The sequence below is a fragment of the Nyctereutes procyonoides genome, unplaced genomic scaffold, assembly GCF_905146905.1.
Source record: "Nyctereutes procyonoides isolate TBG_1078 unplaced genomic scaffold, NYPRO_anot_genome, whole genome shotgun sequence".
NCBI lineage: Eukaryota > Metazoa > Chordata > Mammalia > Carnivora > Canidae > Nyctereutes > Nyctereutes procyonoides.
In genome coordinates this window covers 16,676,641-16,695,625 of record NW_026575132.1, presented here as the reverse complement: position 1 = coordinate 16,695,625, position 18,985 = coordinate 16,676,641, and the positions used below count along the sequence as shown (strand labels likewise).

Here is an 18,985-nt window from a genome sequence, read left to right as displayed (position 1 = left end):
GGGAGACAGACGAAGGGCAAGAAAATGAACAGAAGGCAACACTGCGAGGCGAGGGAGGAGGTGGGGAGGCAATGGGGGAGGTGGAGGGTAAAGGGGAGAGGGGCGAGGGGCGAGGCTTGGACACCAAACTCCATCTCCCCCCCTACCCCCCCACCCCCATTAATTTCCGAAAACCGACTCAAAACTAAGTGAGGCTGATTCTCAGTTTATCGTAAGTCTTCTTTATTTACAGTATAAGTCTCCAAAAGGTCAAGGCAGTTTTATCTCTTAAATAACATGTCAATCATATAAAAGAGCTAGAACCAAAGTAGAGAAATATATACAATATAATACATTAAGTATTTTCAATATTGTTAATTGAATTTTTCATATTAAATTAAAAGAGGATATTATGATTTACAATGTCATTTCTCTAGTTAAAATTAAACCTGTCAAAAGACATAATGTACATTTTTTACAAAACCAGCACAGCAGCATTAATAAAACTGCTCGTGATTGTAATTTTTGTTTTTCTATAATACACTGCACCCGTGTTACAAAAACAAACAAAAAGGCATTGCACTAGATGGTTTGAATACTGCATAAGTCAGTATGTTAATACTTGAGGAACAATGAATGGCCTGACCTGCTTCACCAACCAGGCGCATTCACGAGAGTTTTCACTCCCCTAGCTAAGCAAACTTTCTACAGGTAGATTACTTTTCCTTGGCAACATTTTTTTACAAGCCCAGGGCTAATGGGTAAAAAGCCAAGGAGACACTGATGCCACCAAAACCAATACAAACCTATTTACAATACCCAATAAAAGCCAAAGCTAGAAAACCACTCACTGCCGGATCGAGGAAAACATTATAAGCAGCACATTTTGTAGGAAATTTTAAACGTCTACAAATTTAAATAATTCAACAGACTACAAAAGGGCTTGCAATACCCGATTCCCCTTATTTGTCTCAGACTTGGCTAGGAAAAAAAGTAAACCTTTTTTATTTTTCCATAGAGTTTTGACAGCATCAGAAATCTTCATATTTATAAACAAAATTTTTATACAATGCAAAGCGTTCACATAGTTTTCTTGTGCAACTATCAGATATTCTCAGGATTCATGTTTTATTTTAAGGAAGAAAGTAGTAAGATTTCTTCCTCAGTCTTTTCAACACGAATGTTCTCCAAGCCTCGAAAGGAAATTCAAGAGAGGTGAGCGGTCATTCAATGCTTAACACCAAGCAGCACGATATTTGAAACACCTTATACAGACATATACAGACACTACCGTGGCCTCAACAAAAGCACCAGGGCTGAGGATGTCGTCCTACTACTCACAATGAATTAATTTCCCTTTCATTAAGACAGTTTCCAAAGGACAGATCACCCTTGCAAGGCAGCAAGTGTTGCTTCAGATTATAGTATACTGGAATTTTTTTTTGCCCCAAAATTATCTAAGAGGCAGCCGTGCTGTAAAAAATAGTTCAAGTCATGGGCAAGGAAAACAAAATCAACGTGACACACGCTACCATCAGGAATTCTTCCAATGGAGGATCCAAGCCTGCCATATGCAGGGTGTTGAGGCTAAAACATAGAAACGACCTGATTACGGCTAAGGGAAGCCACCTTCTCCTGGCGGTGGACATGGCAGAGGGGGCAGGAAATGCACAGGTGAATAACCCTAAGTATCCTGACAGAAGAGTGTTTGTATTCAAAAGAAGTCGCAAAATCCACTGTTCCTGGACTCACAAGAAGTTAGCAGTTAGCGACGGTCCATCCACACGTTTCATTCGGGCAGGCGTCCGTCCTGTTCTAGGCTGTCACATCAAAATTAAAACCACCAGTGTGTTCTGTGCGTTTTCAAAAGGCACACCACATGTTTTTTTTTGTTTTGTTTTGTTTTGTTTTTTTTAAAGTGCTTATCATTGGTCATGAAGTCCTTGGCCAACTTGTTTCTAGTTCAAGACAAATCAGGTTTCCAATATGCAATGAACACCAAACTAATGCTTTCATTACTGCTTTCATTCTCTAAAGCAGACTTTCCAAAATGCTCCTATTTCACATACTTAGAGTCTCTGTAACTGGAATGTACCCAGATTTCTTTTTCTTATTTTGTGAAAGTTACAATAGAAATGTGCTATTATAGGAAGCCTGAAAAGAGGAAAACGTTATAAAACTTTACAAATCCCCAAATTATCCTTGTTAGGGAAAGAAGCCACGAGGAAATAGTTGGCATTCTGTTATTTCCTCAAAGACAATTCAGTACTGATCACTTTTTAAACAAACAAAAACTCTATTAAACAAGAAGTTCCTTACTACAAATATTTAATCTCTTTAACATTTCTCAATAATCAGAACTGGCCTAGAAACTGGTGCAGAAAGTTAAGAAACGGATGTCCACACTTAGAAACCTCTTAGTTTTACAGATGCCACTTGAATTGCTATTTATATTGAAAAAGACACTTTACCTTTACAAAAAAACAAGCAAGTGTTTACCTCTCACCCAATTTCTTGGATAAGGTCTAATTTCTCTTTTACATTAAAAAAAAAATCCTTAGTAATTCTCCCTTTGGGAATTTAGTCATTATAGACTCATTTACTGTTTCCCTGAAAGTAGAAAACCTAGAATGCGGACAGGTACAGAGAAGTGCAGTTTAACATATTAATTGCACAAAAGTTATCAATAAGCTTAAAAAACAGCTCCAAAAGAAGGCTGCTGATGAATGGCTCGTCTCCAGTCACCCACAGAGAAGACAAATAGCAAGCACACTCAAAAAACAGGGCAAGGTAAGGACATGACAGGATTCCCAATTTAAGTCAAATTCCACAAACAAACAAGGACAGACAGGGTCGATCTGTTTAACTGGCCATGAACAGAATAATTCAGAATTTTTTAAAGGTTTCAGAAATTCTGATAATAGGCAACATTACACCATCACAGAAGAAACACAAAACAAATTCACCAGCTCTACCAATACTAAGTAAAGAACGTGTCAAATATGATGCCAGGAAAGCCACAATCTAGGAAGCGTTATTTTCTTAACAGGATTGGTAACAAATCTGACAACCCATGTTTCACCCTATCTCCTCATCTCTGACCCTACATTTGTATTTAGCCCTTTGAAATGTGCCTCTATTTTAGCTTATGTGGGAAAATGTTCATGCAACTTTCCAGCAGAAGGACAGCTAATTTGTAGGTATCCAAAGCCAAAGTGAAAATCCGCGGAGTTTTAACCCTTCAGTTACAGACAGCCCACACAAGCACGGAATGGGAAGGCCTTGGCATGCAGTGGGGAATGTGATGAAGAAATAAAACATGGAGCTCCTTTCTGGTCCTTTGTTCTAGGGCCTTTTCATTCCTGGTCCATTTCAAAATCACCTGCTCCATTTCAGCAATTCAGACCTAAACCTGTCCAGTGGTCTGGTACCATCAGGAAATACTTGTCCATTGCTTCACAAAATCGAGTCCTGTACAACTCTGGAGAGACCACAGTTGGCATTTTACCTAAGATTAGGAAAGAGCAAAGGGAAAAAGCTGTTACATGGTTGATCAACAACTGACTTGAGCAGCTATATTCTTTCATGAAAACTGTCATAAAGACACACATACCATGACAGTCTCAGAAAGGAAGAGGGAGTGTCCACTGTGCCCCACGATGTGGGACAGGCCCTTCCTGGTAGGGGTTCCCATTTTAAAAGATCAGTTCTTGGAGCATTGGTGGCTCAGTTAAGCATCTGACTTGATTTTGGCTCAGGTCATGATCTCAGGGTCGTGACATTGAACCCATGTCAGGTTCTGTGCTGAGCATGAAGCCTGCTTAAGATTTCTTCCCCTTTTCCTCTGCCCCTACCCCTACCCCACCCCCGGCCTCTAAAAATAGAGACTAGTAGCTCTTGCCTCCAGGCGAGAGATGTATGAAAGTACAAGTGGAGCTAGCAGTGCTCAGAGAACCAGAAGCTTTCAAGTGTTAATTAAAAATAAATAACCTCTTATTCACACTCTTTGGCCTTTTTTGGGTAACTTTTCATTCTGGCATTTTAACACAACTTTAAAACCAATTATTTCCCCACCTATATAGTTCCCTTTATTATTTGATCATTTTGGAAATGATAAAATCAGAGATAACCACTTATTTACTTATGGGGGGGGAATTTTAAAAAGTACCCATTTTTTAAATGTTAACTGATAAGGAAGAGAACAGTTTAAAGAATAAAGAAAAATTCTGCGCACCTTGTCCTCCTAAAATTCCTGTTGATTTCACAACCATCTCAAGTTTTTTGTCCCATGTAAATGTTCGAATATAATCTGTTACAGGAGGTGAGATTAGAAATAAAGTTATGTTAGTAAATATAAGGAGACAACAACAGTAATTACTGTTACTTCTACAATGTTTACTGAATATTAACAGTATTGCCCGCACTGTCCCGAGGGTTTTTTTCCATAGTAATTCTTTTAATCCTCCTAATGACTTCCTAGAGCTTCATTTATGAAGAACTTTTTTTTTTAATTTTTATTTATTTATGATAGTCACATAGAATGAGAGAGAGAGAGGCAGAGACACAGGCAGAGGGAGAAGCAGGCTCCATGCACTGGGAGCCCGACGTAGAATTCGATCCCGGGTCTCCAGGATTGCGCCCTGGGCCAAAGGCAGGCGCTAAACCGCTGTGCCACCCAGGGATCCCATGAAGAACTTTTTGAATACAGATATTTTTGGTAAAGATAATGAAAATGAAAATGAGGACGCTGAATAGAAGGTAACTAGAATTTAAAAGCTATTGTTGAATTTTCAAATGAAAGTTGATGAAAATGTTTAATAAGCTATGACTAGACCAAATTCAGCATAATCTTCAAATGTACTCTGGCTTCAATCGTGAACTATAATAGAAGTAAGATATGCTTACTGACTTACCTATAATTCCGACTACCAGCTCATTGCTAGTATCATCTCGCCCAACCAGCAAAGAATAATCTATAATGAGGTGGCTAGAAAGGAAGTGGGAATCACTACGAATCGAGGCTCTCAGCACGGCTTTGGAATGAGAACGGATATACAGAGGGTTGTCTCGAACCATCTTTAAGAGGTTTTCATCCAGCAGGACTACATCACAACTCTCTTTCCCGGTATCGGTTTTTACATTTCTATTCCTAAGTGAACCCTTCAAATCAAAAACCTAGCAGAAAGAAAATTTTCTGTTATTTATGCATGAGTTGCATAATTAATGTAATTAAATTGGAAATGCAAAAAGATGCCCTATAGCCTATACCATTATATATGCTTCTAAATTTAACTTTAAAACTTAATCATAACATATAAATGTATTAAACATATTGTTTATGTATTAAAAATATATGTAACACGAGTATTAAGATTGTGTAATAACATAAAATAAATGGTGATATGATTCATCATTAAAAATTAACACCTAGGAATTCACTTACTCAAACATTTCAGGATACACTAACCCACTTAATCAACTTTAAGAAACATTAGCAAATAACTCCAAAAATGTATCACTGGATCATAGAGCAGTTTAAAAAACTGATGCAAACAGTTGTAGGAAACTTAGCTTTGATACCAAAACTCCATTCAATACTCATGGCAGTGCAGAAGCAACTGTATGTCCCTAGAAATGTTGGGAGTGGTAAAAGCCACACACTCAAAGGTCAGGGGACTTAGGTCCTAGACCAGTTGCAACAGAAAGTGTATTCTACAGACCAGTGCTAAGTCAGCTGTTCCTGCTCATGATGACCTCAGGAGCTAGTGCCAGAATGTGAAACAATCACATCAGTAAGCACACTGTTCAGTTCAGCAGAGCAAGACATTCTCAATAAAGAAAGCAGTGCATTGAATGATATTCTAGTGTAAGCTCCTTATCTCATCACAGACAGGAAATAGTTCAAGGACCAACACTTTGAAAGCTACTGTTCTAGAATCTAAAACAACCTGAGTTCCTGGAATATCTGCGTGACTGTCACAAATTTAATTTTTCTAAGTCTTTGTTTCTTCAACTTTAAAAACTCAGGTGACAGAAAGAGATCAGTCTTCTAATTCTATGATTCTATGTTTCTAGGATATTGAATAGGTTAAACTTTAAGACCAGTCTACAATATTCTTTAATCTTTCCTATAAGGTTCAACAATTCCAAAGTTAAAGTTTAATTCTATCAAGTAACACGCTATTTTCTAATTCACTATATTCAGGAACCAGAAGTGCTAAAGGTTCCAGTAGCTACATGGTTTGCACAGTTCAATGTCCTTACCTGTGCCATCTTTCTCCCATAGAAAAGATTTTCCATGACAAGGAGATCTAACTTCTTTTCAGTGTTGTTCTGAGAATTCTTATAACCAATTCTGTAAACTCCAAGAATTTTGGCCAAAGCAGTGGGCCTCTAATCAAGAAAAGATAAACTCGATCAAAAATGATTATTTGTAATTTAGTACCCATATCTGGATTATCCATGTAATATCCAAACATGATATTCTATTAATATGACCAAAGGACCTTGAAAAAAACTTAAGCCCTTGAATCTCAGGAGTAAATAAAAAGTAAAACAGTAATGCTAATAAAAAACATTAGATACTTTGTATCTCCCCAAAGGATAATGCTTTATAATTTCTCAAAATCACAAATTTTATTATGACATATAATTTCCCCCAAAAACATGCAACAAAACCATAAATGGAAAAAAAAAATCTATGTGACTCCTTTATACCCTTACTGGGAGGATCAATGCTAAATGTCAAGTGGGCAAACCTGAGCCAATGGCTTCCTTTCTACTTAAAGATCCATATACTCATGTCTCAACAAACATTTCTAATTTCTGTCTCAACAAAATTATAAATTACAATGTGCAGCTATTTTCATCCAATCTTAATGTTTCTACACACACACACACACACACACACACACATACACACACATTAAATGCAACCTACTCGAGATCTCTTGGTTCTCACTGGTGAAGTAAGAAAGAAAGTTTGAAATAACTGCATCTATCTATCACACCTTAATAACATAACAGATCCAGTCGTGTCCTGCTCTTATCTTAGCATGGAAAAAACTGCCACTGGGACTCTCAGGATGTAAAAAAAGTCCAGAAAACTCTAATTATGGACCAAAGTTTGGGATTTCTACCTTTTGTTGAACAGCATTTGTAATATAATTGAAGTAGTGCGGTGCGAAGTCAAGGAAAGACTGGACTTCCAGACGAGGCATTTGCTTCAAAATGAATCTATCATCTAAAAGGCAGAAGTGTATACATATTTATTCAGTCACAGTATTTCCTGACATAATTTACAATAAATCACTCCAAAGATCCCAAAAGATTTGTTTCATGGCTCTAAGGGAGATTTTCTGATGTCACAGAGAAGATTTTAATCAGAACATAGTTCTCAAGGAACTGAGGGCTCAGAAGGTTTCTGAGGATTTATAGAGTCAAGAAGCCTCTCTACCTTTGACAGTACCACACCTAAATTCATAGCTAGATCATCTACTTTTTAAAACTACTAAGTAAAATTTTATAAACTCCTTTGTTAACAATGCAGTAAGTCACAGTTATGAAATAAGCTCTTACCAAGCAACATCCTTCCTGCTGCATTTTCTCAGATAACTTATTTTTTAGGGTATGGAAAATGGAATGTGAAGTACAAACAGTCATCAACTTCTATAAACCTCTGCAGGTTAAGAACTTGGCCTTCCTATTTTCAGGTCAAGTATTTGTATTTTTATCATTCTCTCATCAGCTCTGAAGTATCCTTTTGAGTCTTCTAAAAGTTCGCTACCACTACTTACATTTGTACAAGTCAGGACCAGAGAGAGTTTAGTAAGGATCAGATCAATGTCTGTCTCCAACTGCACATCATATACACGCGTATTCTTTTAAATATTGTATTACATCCTCTCAAACAGAAAACTTCATTTGCCAGTTGACCATATCATACAACCTCAGCTCAAGTGATTCAAATTATCTGAGGGGAAAAGATGGCTACAACTCAGTGAGTGAGTGACTAGAAAGACTTACCCTCAGTTGCATAAAAGGCAGCTCCTGATTTGCCCCCACGAGCCTGCCAGGGTGAGGAGTGGGAAAGAGAACGAATGAAATCCTCTTCACTGCTGCCCAGAATCACTTCGCGCATCTTATGAAACTCTCCCGCATAGTAGAGCCGACAGTAAAACTTGGCATTCGCATCAGAAAATTCTATAAACAGAAGTGTTGAAAGGAGGGGGGGGCTTTTATGAATCAGAAATCTCTCTTCGTTCCTGCCCACTCCCCATGCCTGACGAATGCAACCGTATCATTTTCTCCAGGATAGCATTTCTCGTGTTAAGTCTACATCCATTTATGTAGCTCTATTAAAATGATTCTTAGGGAAGACTGAAAAGCATCTTACGACCTTACAGAAAATCAAACATAAAATAAGACCCACTTCTAAATTTATACTGGTTATCGTACTTTCATCATTCTTTCACATCTTAAATTTTACTGTATGATTATTATTCTGGATGATAAATTTTTGCCACTCACCTATACATACACAATTCTAGACAGCTGGTCAAGGCTCTATGGCTCGAGACTACCCATTAGTTAAACATTAGTAATTAAATCAAATTATAAGATACATTAAATTATAATTTAAATTTCTTTATAAATTTTTATTTTATAAACTAAATCTAGATTAAATAAAGCTTATGTCAGCACACAGACTTAATATTCATTCCAAGAAACAGGATATTTATCTAGTATAAAGATAGAAGTCTTAAATAATATTTTTCTCAATTACAGTCCCTGTCCCCAAACCAACAGTATTCTATCTCATACTTACGAAGCTCCACATGAGGATTTATGAGTTGTTTCTTTTGTGTATCTCCTCCATCTCCCTCATCTAAAAAGTATAATATTGTTAGGAAAGCCAAAGTTTTCAATGGGTTATCAGTTCATTTTGTTTGTTCTTTTTCCCCTCACATAACAATAAAAACTAACAAGTCAATTCTTGTTATCCTGGTCAAGTCACTCTCAAGCAAGCATTATGTGCACAATTAAACTTTATAAACTATTACAAAGTAGAAGTACCTTTTGAAAGAGCAATTTTCAGGTGAAAATTAGAGAATTCAGGTTGAAGAATAATTTTTCTTATATTTCATTCCTCTGATAACAATATACTAAACTCCACCTCTGAAACTCATACTGTATGTTAATCGATTTTAAGTAGAAAGAAAAAATATAGATTAAAAAAAACAATATACTAACTCAGCTCTTACATCAAGTTTCCATTACTTTTTTTTTTAAGTTTCCATTACTTCTTTATCAGTTTATGACTGTTTCCCTGTGTGTGGAATAATGTTTCTCTAATAGCTTGAGATGCTTTGTCATATACTCAAATATATATATATATATTTATATATATATAATACATAAAATATATAAATATAAACATATATTTATATATTAAATATATAAAATACATAAAATGTACTAGCATCTACTTCAGAGCTATTTTTTATATTTGATTTGTGTGGCAAATCCACTGTTAGATTCACTCTAAGTATTACAAATTTGGCATATATCTCAATAGCCAGAAGAAGTGATCCCCTAAGTGTCACATTTCAAAACTATTTTTTCAAAGCATCAATGTCTTCCAAGGATTACAGCCCAATGGAAGTCTATAGAATACTAAATAGATATCTTAATTACTAATGACAATTTATTATGCTACCTTTTAGACTACTAATTCATGATCTAATCCCAGGGGTTGCCAAACTATTTCTGTAAGGGGCCAGATGGTAAGTATTTTATTTAGTCACAACTATTCAACTTATCAATATGACACAAAAGCAGCCAGATAACTAGTAAATGAATGAGCGTGCTTATGTTCCGCTACAATTCTATTTACAAAAACAGGTCAGCATAGTTTGATGCTTGGCCTCACCCCACATTCAAACACAATCAGGTAGACAAATTTTTAAATATCAAAATGAAAGTAGACATCAATGCCCTCAACCCTACAGAGATTGGTAAAGGAAGGAAATGTCTGAGGGGGTAGTGGAATGAAAACATGTGAATATATAACTGTGATTTATAAGGTGAGATAGATGTTTCACCTGTTTAATGTCACTCAGTCCTTAGTAAACCTTGTAAGACATTGCTTTTGACACTTTACAGTGGAGAAAATGGAAACTTAAGGATTTCTGATTCTACCACAAAGAGTGATTGCAATGACATCTAAAGCCAGTGGGACTCTACAAGCGCCATGCTTTTTCCACTCTGCCATGCTACAGCATGAGAAGAGAGAGAACGCCCTGGTTTCAGCAGGAAGAATTATCGACTCAAGGCTCTAAAGAACACAAGCAAGTAAAACAGGCACAGTGGTCTCCTTTAACACACCTTGAGGCTCAATGCCTGGATTCTCCGTCCCCTCCTTGCCCGTCTGCCCGACCTGGTAGTACGCACTATCTGCTCCACGTAAGGTCTCTCTTTTCTGGGAAGAGAGATCAGGGCTCTTCCCTGCTGCCCCTCGGAAGAATGACAGCATTCCAGAAGCCTTTTTGGCTAAAAATAAACAGTAACATATTAAGTACAGGTCACTGCAGGTGGAAAAATAAAGATTTTCAACTCATTCTTTTGTTAGCAGTAACCATAATATGAGGGTAATGAATAGGAGCCACACTGATACTTTCATTTGCAGACTATTATTCTACATGTTTCATGGGGTCTGGGGGGGGGGTTATTAGTCAAGCACTTTTATTATCAGAAATATAAAAGAAGAGCAGTGCTCAGATAGCCATATGTCAAAATGTGAGAAATTCTACAGAAAATCTTTCAAAAATATCTTTACATGGCAGTCACAGTATCTTTTTATTTTAAAGATTTAACTATTTCAGAGAGAGAAAGTGCATGCAAGTGTAAATGCACGGAGGGAGAGAGGAAGAGAATCTCAAGTAGACTCCCTGCTGAGCATGGAGCCCAAAGTGCAGCTCAATCACATAACCTATGAGATCATGACCTGAGCCAAAACCAAGATTCAGCTGTGCAACCAATGGAGCCACCCAGGCATCCTGCAGTCATAGTATCTTAAGCAAAAAAATTAAGCAAAAAATTTTAGAGCTAAATGCTTACATTATTACAATAGTTAATTAAACTAATACAAAGCAATTCTACAACCCACAAGAATTCAGAGTTAAAGATAATGTCTCCTTATCATTTGTGTTCCTACATTTTTAACAGAGCAAAATCCAAGATTTCTTCAGCATTTTTCAGAAATTAGTAAAAGATGGCCACAAATATTACCAAAACTTACTCTATATATTTTCATTCTTAGTTTTGAGCTTAGTATATGTATATCATCTATGTATGACTTATGAGCTTAGCATATATGATTATAACCTTGTACATTTACCATCTACAAAATCCACATAAAATATCACTCATTAAAGTGCTTAGGGTAGCAGACACCTTTATGGGCTCTTTACTATTGAAGCCCACCTTGTTCCTCACTGAAATAACTGCAATTTAGTTTGGGGCAGCAATGCAGAGAACCCCAGAAAATGAGTCACAATTTGTATAAGCAACTAGGGTGGTGCTATCCACTACGATCTCAGTCTCCCATGCAGGGAGGGGTGACCGTGAGACTCAGTTCCAGTCAAGGAGACTAAAGGCGAAGCCTCTGCATTCCTAATTAAAGGAAACAGTTGCAGCTTATAGCTATTTCCCTTCTTTCTATTTTAAATGAACACATGAAATGGAACATTTTGATCATTAGGAAAACTTAAGAGAATCATAAAGAAACACCCCCTCTCTGGTCATGACAATGCAGACTAACTGAACCAATGCCAACAACTGCCTGCCTGCGGACATTGCAATTTTAGAAAAATACACTGTCATTTGTTTAAGCCCCAATAGTCACTTGAGTTTTCTGTTATATTTGTAGTGAAATACATTCCTGACAAAGTCAAAGAGACTTATGTTCAAATCCCAGCTTCCAGCTACCTCTGTAATCTCGAGCAAGTTACTTAAGTCTTAACTTTCTTTCAAAAAATGGGAATACGTTAAATAACTATTATGTGGCTATTAAAGGGCAGGACACATGAAAAATTATTTTTACCATGCCAACGATACTGTAAAAACTTTTTTATAAGTCTGTTTAGCTCATATACTTTAAACTGAAAGCTCTAAAATGGCAGATTCTGCTGCTTTTTGCATAGACCTATGAGTTGCTAGAAGTTTCAAACCCAATAATAAGGTAAAGATCAAAGAAAAGCAAAACAGTTATAAAAGAGGGCATATAAAAATTTTTAATGCATATTATAAACACCAGATGTAATAAATTCTTGCCAGCTGGCATTTCTTTAATGTTTTCTCCTTCAAACCATAATTACAAATAAGACTAATAAATAAGTACTCCTCCATGTATAATCTTACTTGGCTGTGGTTCTGCTTCTGCTGTACGGTTTGTCTGTCCTCCACTGACCTCAGGTAATCTAATAGGGCTGCTGCTCTTTGGTCTGCTGTCTAAAGTACTAAAAAAAAAAAAAAAAAAAAAAAAAAGGAAAAGTTAGTTTCATACAATTCAGACAAAAAATGACTCCTACATTAATCTACTCCCCACCTAATTCACCCATGGTATCCAAATTCTGATTCATAATTTCTGTAAACACAGGTTATAACATAGAAGAAAAAGTCTTGAAATGTCTATTGGACTTAAGAAAAAGAGCACAAAAAGAGCATTATATTTATATGAATATAAAAGTATGGAAAATACATGAAAGCAGAAGCTTTTATAATATTTCCCCAAGTTCATTAGAAAATACCAATTTCATATCCCTCAGGCTAGTTAACATGATAATAAATAGATCAAATTTTGTCACATTAGTAAAGGTGAAAAACCTACTTCAGTAAGAATCAAAATAACGAGCCTACGACAATTTCTGTCTAAATGTCTAAAATACTGAACATACTAAAAGAACTGGTTTGGGGGTTTTATTTTTAAACTATTTAGAATCTTTAATGATTACGAAAAATTAACAAGTACTTTAAATTACGAAGTAAGGCAGTAGATTACTAATTTTACAAGTTACTATTTTTTAAATGAAAACAAAGAGAACTGAAAATGCTGAAAGCCTAAGTCTACAACATATACCAAACTTCCATGGAAATTATCAGAAAACTATCCAGAGGCACTGTCTAAAGGCCTTTTGCTCTACTTGAATTCTGTTCTATTGTTGGCTAAAGTTGGAATGCCACCGGCAGTATTCTAGTAACTTTCACACGGATAATATGCTGTAATAAGTATGAGCATTTGAAAAAGGATGACATAGCCAAATGAATTAAATTCTACTCAATCACGGATCACCTATTTGTCGGAAGCCCTTCCTCGGCACTGCTCCGCTGAGTCGCTTTGGACAATTCCTCTAAGGCATTTCGGTATTCTTTACAACTTAGGGTAGAAATAGGTTGAAAAATGTTAAACATTAAGCTTCTTTCCAAAATAAATCACATACTTTAGAATAAACTCTGCAGTACAGAAACACAATCATTCTATGTGTTCGTAATTAAACATACTTGAGTCAACTAACAAAATTATCAAGTAGAAGCTTCATGAAGAAGGCTATCTTCACAGATAATAAAGCATAAATACAACCCAACACACCAACCAGTATCAATATCCAAAACAATGATTGTGAAAGGCCATATATTAACATTTAGATTAGATACCTCCAGGGATAGAACAGGCAATTCAAAGTATAGAACTTCAAACTTTAATATAACAGCAAGAAAAGGAACTTGAGTAAAGGTACTGAACTTTAAGAAACAAATCCAACCCTTGGACTAGCCGTCTGAGAGCCCTAATTTAGATAAATCAGATAAACTCTTAGACTAGCCGTCTGAGAGCCCTAGTTTAGATAAATCAGATATCAGGGAACAAGAGAAGCATGTACTATTTTTCCAAGACATTAGAAGAAAGTGATTTCTTCTGGAATACTCAATTCCTAACAGTACAAAAGAAATTTTTTTATTTGGTTGGCTTTCCTACCTTTCTTATCTATTAATGCAGTGTGACTAAAGCATTAAAAAAAACAAATACTAACTTCATAAAGGCCAAAAGGCAGAAACAAAAAAAATATATCATATGGAATCCCCTAAAGGAAAGAAATTCCTCACAATCCAGACAGTAAACTTCATAAATGCTAAGGCATAGAAATTGAAATTGATCTTATTTATTCCTATAAATCCAATACCTACTATACCACATATTGTAGCTATTTGAATATCTGTAGAATAAGCAGGCTCCTTGCAAACAATATATAAAAAAAAAAATTCAATTTCAATGCCTTCCAATAGACAAAAAGTTTTTTAATTAAACATCTTAGATTATACTTAGACTAAGTTCTACCACTACCAAGATATTGGTGTGATTAAAAAGCACTTTTTAGACATAAGATATAAATATTTTTAAAGAAATATACTTTTTAAAGACATAACTGTGGGCATGTAAGTGGGTTGAGGCATAGGAATGGCATTATTCTAGTAAGAAAACTTTACTTGCCATGTGTGAGAAGTAGAAGGAAATAGAGGACCAAAAAGATACTCTGATGACATAAAATGTTCCATTATATGAATAAGTAAATGCAATAATGAAGGGATACAATGGATACACAGTATAATACAGAGAATGTTTAAAGGATATAAAGTAAATAACTTGCCTAGCCAATTTAGTTAGTAGAAGCTTGCTTAAGAGTCATTCTGTAATTATTTAAGCAAAGAATACACTTCAGACCCAAAGAGAACAAGCTATCATGCCCAAAGAATATATATATATTTTTTGCTTATATTATTTAATTATTCTGCTCTACTCTCTATAAAAGATCTAAATAAAGGTGATTAATAAATATACATAAAATATAAAGATCTAATGATAGCTGGAAAAGTCCCATGAATAATACCTGAGAGCAAAAGCGATGATGGAGCTGGGTTCCTTCTCACAAACTGCAATGGGTACCCGTTCATGTTCATACATTAAGTAGTGTTTATCTGGATCACTGTTCAAAATTTTTAAATAAATAAGAACAAAATTAGCAGAAAATGATATATACAAACCACTGAAACGTTATAAGAAAATTTCAAGACAATTTTAAGTTACCTAGATACCGTGCAATTTTAAGAATATAATTAAGTACACCAAAATGTATGCAGAACTTGAACCAAACAGCCAAGGAAAATGTATCAACAGAAAGTTTTTAAAGGCAATTAAAAATCATCAGAATTAGTTTTCAAATCAGAGGGTTCTGGAATAGTTATCCCAAACAACGCCTTCCATGCTACTGAGACTCTGAGCCATGTTCATCTCAAAAAGTATTTATAATGGGGCAGCAGAAATGTGAAAGGTTTTGTTCTACCATAAGAATAAAAGACAAGTCTTCTAGAAATTGTGGGAAACGTACTATCAAACCAACAAGAAATAATATAACACAGCCACTCTCCTATTATCATATGGAATCTCAATGGTGTGACAATTTTAACCCAAATCTTGATCCCCTGGTTTCCATCCTAAAGCCCCTAGAGAAGCATTCATCTGTGTAACAGCTACATACTGAGCACCCACCATGCCAGCATGAGACTCAATATTCAGAAAAACTAATACTAAGCACCTAACTTGCACAAGATGTTAACAATACACTAGTGGAAAAAAACAGGCATGGTAGACTTTATAGGACAGTGGGGTGTAAAGAAACAATCCTACAAATAAATAAAATCACCTTTTGTGGTAAGTGCCATGATGGAATCATGAGAGCACGTAACAGAGAGATCTAATCTGGCTAGGGCAGAGAGCAAGTGGGAGGGTCTAAAGTTTTTCTGAGAAAGAATTCATAGGAGTTAACAACTAAAGAAAAAGTGAGGGCATGGGGCAAAGGCCACACAACAGGACAGACAATAACCCACTGAAAAAGCTAAGATATTTGAGTCTGACCCAGCATAAATAGGGACTCTCACAGTCTGTAGTACGAATCTCAACTTGTCTCCTCCTTGAGACTGTGAGTTCCCGACAGTGCTGATTTTCCTGATTTATCTTGTTCTACATCCTTGGGCACTAGAGCTAGCACTCAAGAAATTTAAATACTGACTGAATAAATAAATACAAAAGCCAGTTAAGAATAATGGTCCTTATTAACAAATGTCCACTTTTTGGATACACTTGTACCACCACACAAGAGCAGCATTTGATGGCTACACAGATCAACCAGTGGGGAAAAGACTCACAGCCACCAGCCTGTCTTCTTTCCTATTCAGCGAGCCCCGTGCAAACAAGATCACATGAAAACCTGTATGAGTCATTGTACTATATCTCCACTGACAGAAAAGTATCACGTCCCAATAAGTTATTAGGTCAGTAATGTCATCTTCATATACAATCAGTAATATGTTTCTATGATTATGGGATTAATAGATGTAGCAGAATTATCTTTTAAAAACGTATATAAAAAAAGTATATAAAAACAATTATTTTCAGAACTGGTAATCTTAAGCATTAAGCAACATTAGTTAATGCTTTTTAATCTGATCATCTACTATGTAATAATGATCACTATATAATAATTCTACAAATTACACTATACCAAAAGACACCTCTCTTTTACTATGATGAAGTATAATTTAGGATTGAGAAGTACGTATATAGTTAAATAAACATATCTATATATGTGGAGAATAACTCTATACAAAGATTTTTTTTAAATGAAGTGAAAATAAAACTACCAAAAACAGTCACTGACTTTTATAATACTTACAAAGGAAATGGAATAGGGTTATAACTATTCCCTGGAAGCAAATTTGCAAAGATGGCTTTCATGGTTGATTTTTCCTTCACTTGGCTATCTGTGGATCCCAGCAAATGCCCATCAAACACATCTAGGATAAAAAATATTCTAGTTATATGTTAATATTCAAGAAGAGAAAAAAAACAAAACTATAAAGTATCAATATTATTTCCTGTCATTTTTGGAATACAGACATATGCACATAATTACCAATTATGGTACAAAATTTCTGATCTAGGAATAAGGACTCTTTGGGGATGAAAGAAGCAATAGTGAAGCATTTACAGACAGCAGAGACTCCAAGGAGCAAACTGTTTTACATTTAAACTTCTCTGAAATTGGTATTATCCTATAATCGATGGCTTACTATTGCAGTGACCAGGCAGCAGCCACAATATAATCACTGCCTTAGCCTGCGTGAATTTAGCCATAGCTTTTCTTGTCATCACTGCAACTCTCAGTTAGTTATGTATACTGTGGCTGTTACATCTGAGCTTACCTACAATTTAACGTTATTTTTAAAGTCTCTACTACTTCAGTAGTTACTGCTTAAACACAAGCAAGGCATAAATTTGCTATTACTGAAATAAATAGTTGTTGGAAAAATGGCTACAATTTCTCTTATTTTCTTACAAAGCAACAACCATATGTTTTATGGGACTCAAGAAAGTAATATCCCAGAAAATAAATGAAACAATTTACTGAAATATTTATATGTCAAGTAAAGCAAGTGATATGGTAAAAAGCTCTATCTAAAACAGCACTTTTCAAAAAAAATTAGAGAGAACGCACGTGTGCATGCACATGCCCAAGCCGGGGATTGGCGGGGGGCAGGGGGAGCAGAGGGAAAGGAGAGAGAGAATCTCAAGCAGACTCCCTCCCTGGCTGAGCAGGAAGCCTGACATGGAGCTCGATCCCAGGATCCTGAGATCACAACTTAGCCAAAACCACGATTCAGCTGCTCAGCCAACTGAGCTATCCAGGCGCCCCAAACAGCATTTAGTTAAGTATAAAATTTACAAATCTAAAATACAAGAAAGCATTGTATCAAAGCATTCACATTGCTCTCCTTTTTTGGATAAAGTACAGTAAAAGGGACTTAAACAGCACCTTCCGAACTGCTGGCTGTATCGAGTTCGGGGGGCCCCCCCACCAACTGTTCAGGCAGGACTTCTGGTGGAGTAGGTAACTGGAGATGGGTAGAACTGGTGGAGCTCTGACTGGACAGGGTTGTTAGGAAGCGATCCTCTAGAGAAAAATAAACTTAAGTGAGTCATTTAAAAACACTGAGTCCATGTCCCCCAACAGAAATGTTTTTTAAATGCCTACTCATATTTCTACCTCCTAAGCCAAAGAATTTTAAATTCCTAAAAATTACTTAGGTCATTTTAGCACATATTTTAGAAACCAATACAAATATCCAAACAGGTTATATGAACTGACCACAGTCAAGTCTTAGTGATAGCACTAGGACCAGCAACCCAAGTCTGATTCTTGTCCAATATTCTTTTCCACTAGGCCATAATGGCTACCTAAACACTAGTTCATTCAGTTTAATAGGGAATAAAATTTGGACATCATTGGAAAGAAAATCACATGCTCATTCTCAAGGGGAAAGTCCACTTAATTATAATAGAAAATGACAAGAATTACGAGTTGAGCTCATGTTCCACAAAGACAGTCTAAGGAAATTTCTCTACAAACTTTCTAGGATGGCATCAAATTATTCAATGAAATACTGTGAAAGACAGCATAGGTCTAGGAAAGATTTTAATGACATAAAAACGTAAGCTTTCGTTTTTTTTTTTATTTATTTTATGATAGTCACACACACAGAGAGAGAGAGAGAGAGAGGCAGAGACACAGGCAGAGGGAGAAGCAGGCTCCATGCACCGGGAGCCCGACGTGGGATTCGATCTGGGGTCTCCAGAATCGCGTCCTGGGCCAAAGGCAGGCACCAAACCGCTGCGCCACCCAGGGATCCCAAAACGTAAGCTTTCTAATATTTTTGCAGTGAAACCTGCTGACTTTGGAACAGGCAAAACAAAACTTCAATTTCCTTTTTTTCTTTTTTCTTCCCCTAACAGCAACCATCTCTAATTTATTTTCTTATAATAAACTTTATAATAATCTTAAACTTACAGTGCTACAATACTCTACAGAAAGGAAAAAAACACATCTATAACAACTGC

General features: G+C 35.9%; 1 protein-coding gene across 6 annotated transcripts in view; it reads right to left on the bottom strand.

Annotated features, from left to right (window-relative positions):
* Positions 1 to 205: 205 nt before the first annotated feature.
* Positions 206 to 18,985, bottom strand: part of PIKFYVE (phosphoinositide kinase, FYVE-type zinc finger containing) — an 86,120-nt gene continuing 67,340 nt past the window's right edge. For 4 of the 6 annotated variants that reach the window (XM_055345266.1, XM_055345270.1, XM_055345267.1 and 1 more), the window contains 13 exons: positions 17,904 to 18,041; positions 16,764 to 16,884; positions 14,922 to 15,017; positions 13,331 to 13,414; positions 12,400 to 12,497; positions 10,366 to 10,530; positions 8,807 to 8,866; positions 8,005 to 8,181; positions 7,119 to 7,222; positions 6,244 to 6,372; positions 4,893 to 5,154; positions 4,214 to 4,288; positions 206 to 3,487 (listed from right to left, as the gene is read on the bottom strand). In XM_055345266.1, coding sequence (XP_055201241.1) covers positions 3,372 to 3,487; positions 4,214 to 4,288; positions 4,893 to 5,154; positions 6,244 to 6,372; positions 7,119 to 7,222; positions 8,005 to 8,181; positions 8,807 to 8,866; positions 10,366 to 10,530; positions 12,400 to 12,497; positions 13,331 to 13,414; positions 14,922 to 15,017; positions 16,764 to 16,884; positions 17,904 to 18,041 — 1,625 coding nt within the window. In that variant the 3' untranslated portion in view covers positions 206 to 3,371. Of the gene's footprint in view, positions 3,488 to 4,213; positions 4,289 to 4,892; positions 5,155 to 6,243; positions 6,373 to 7,118; positions 7,223 to 8,004; positions 8,182 to 8,806; positions 8,867 to 10,365; positions 10,531 to 12,399; positions 12,498 to 12,551; positions 13,415 to 14,921; positions 15,018 to 16,763; positions 16,885 to 17,903; positions 18,042 to 18,985 lie in introns of those variants that run through there. The other 2 variants (XM_055345269.1, XM_055345272.1) reach the window with 2 other exon arrangements.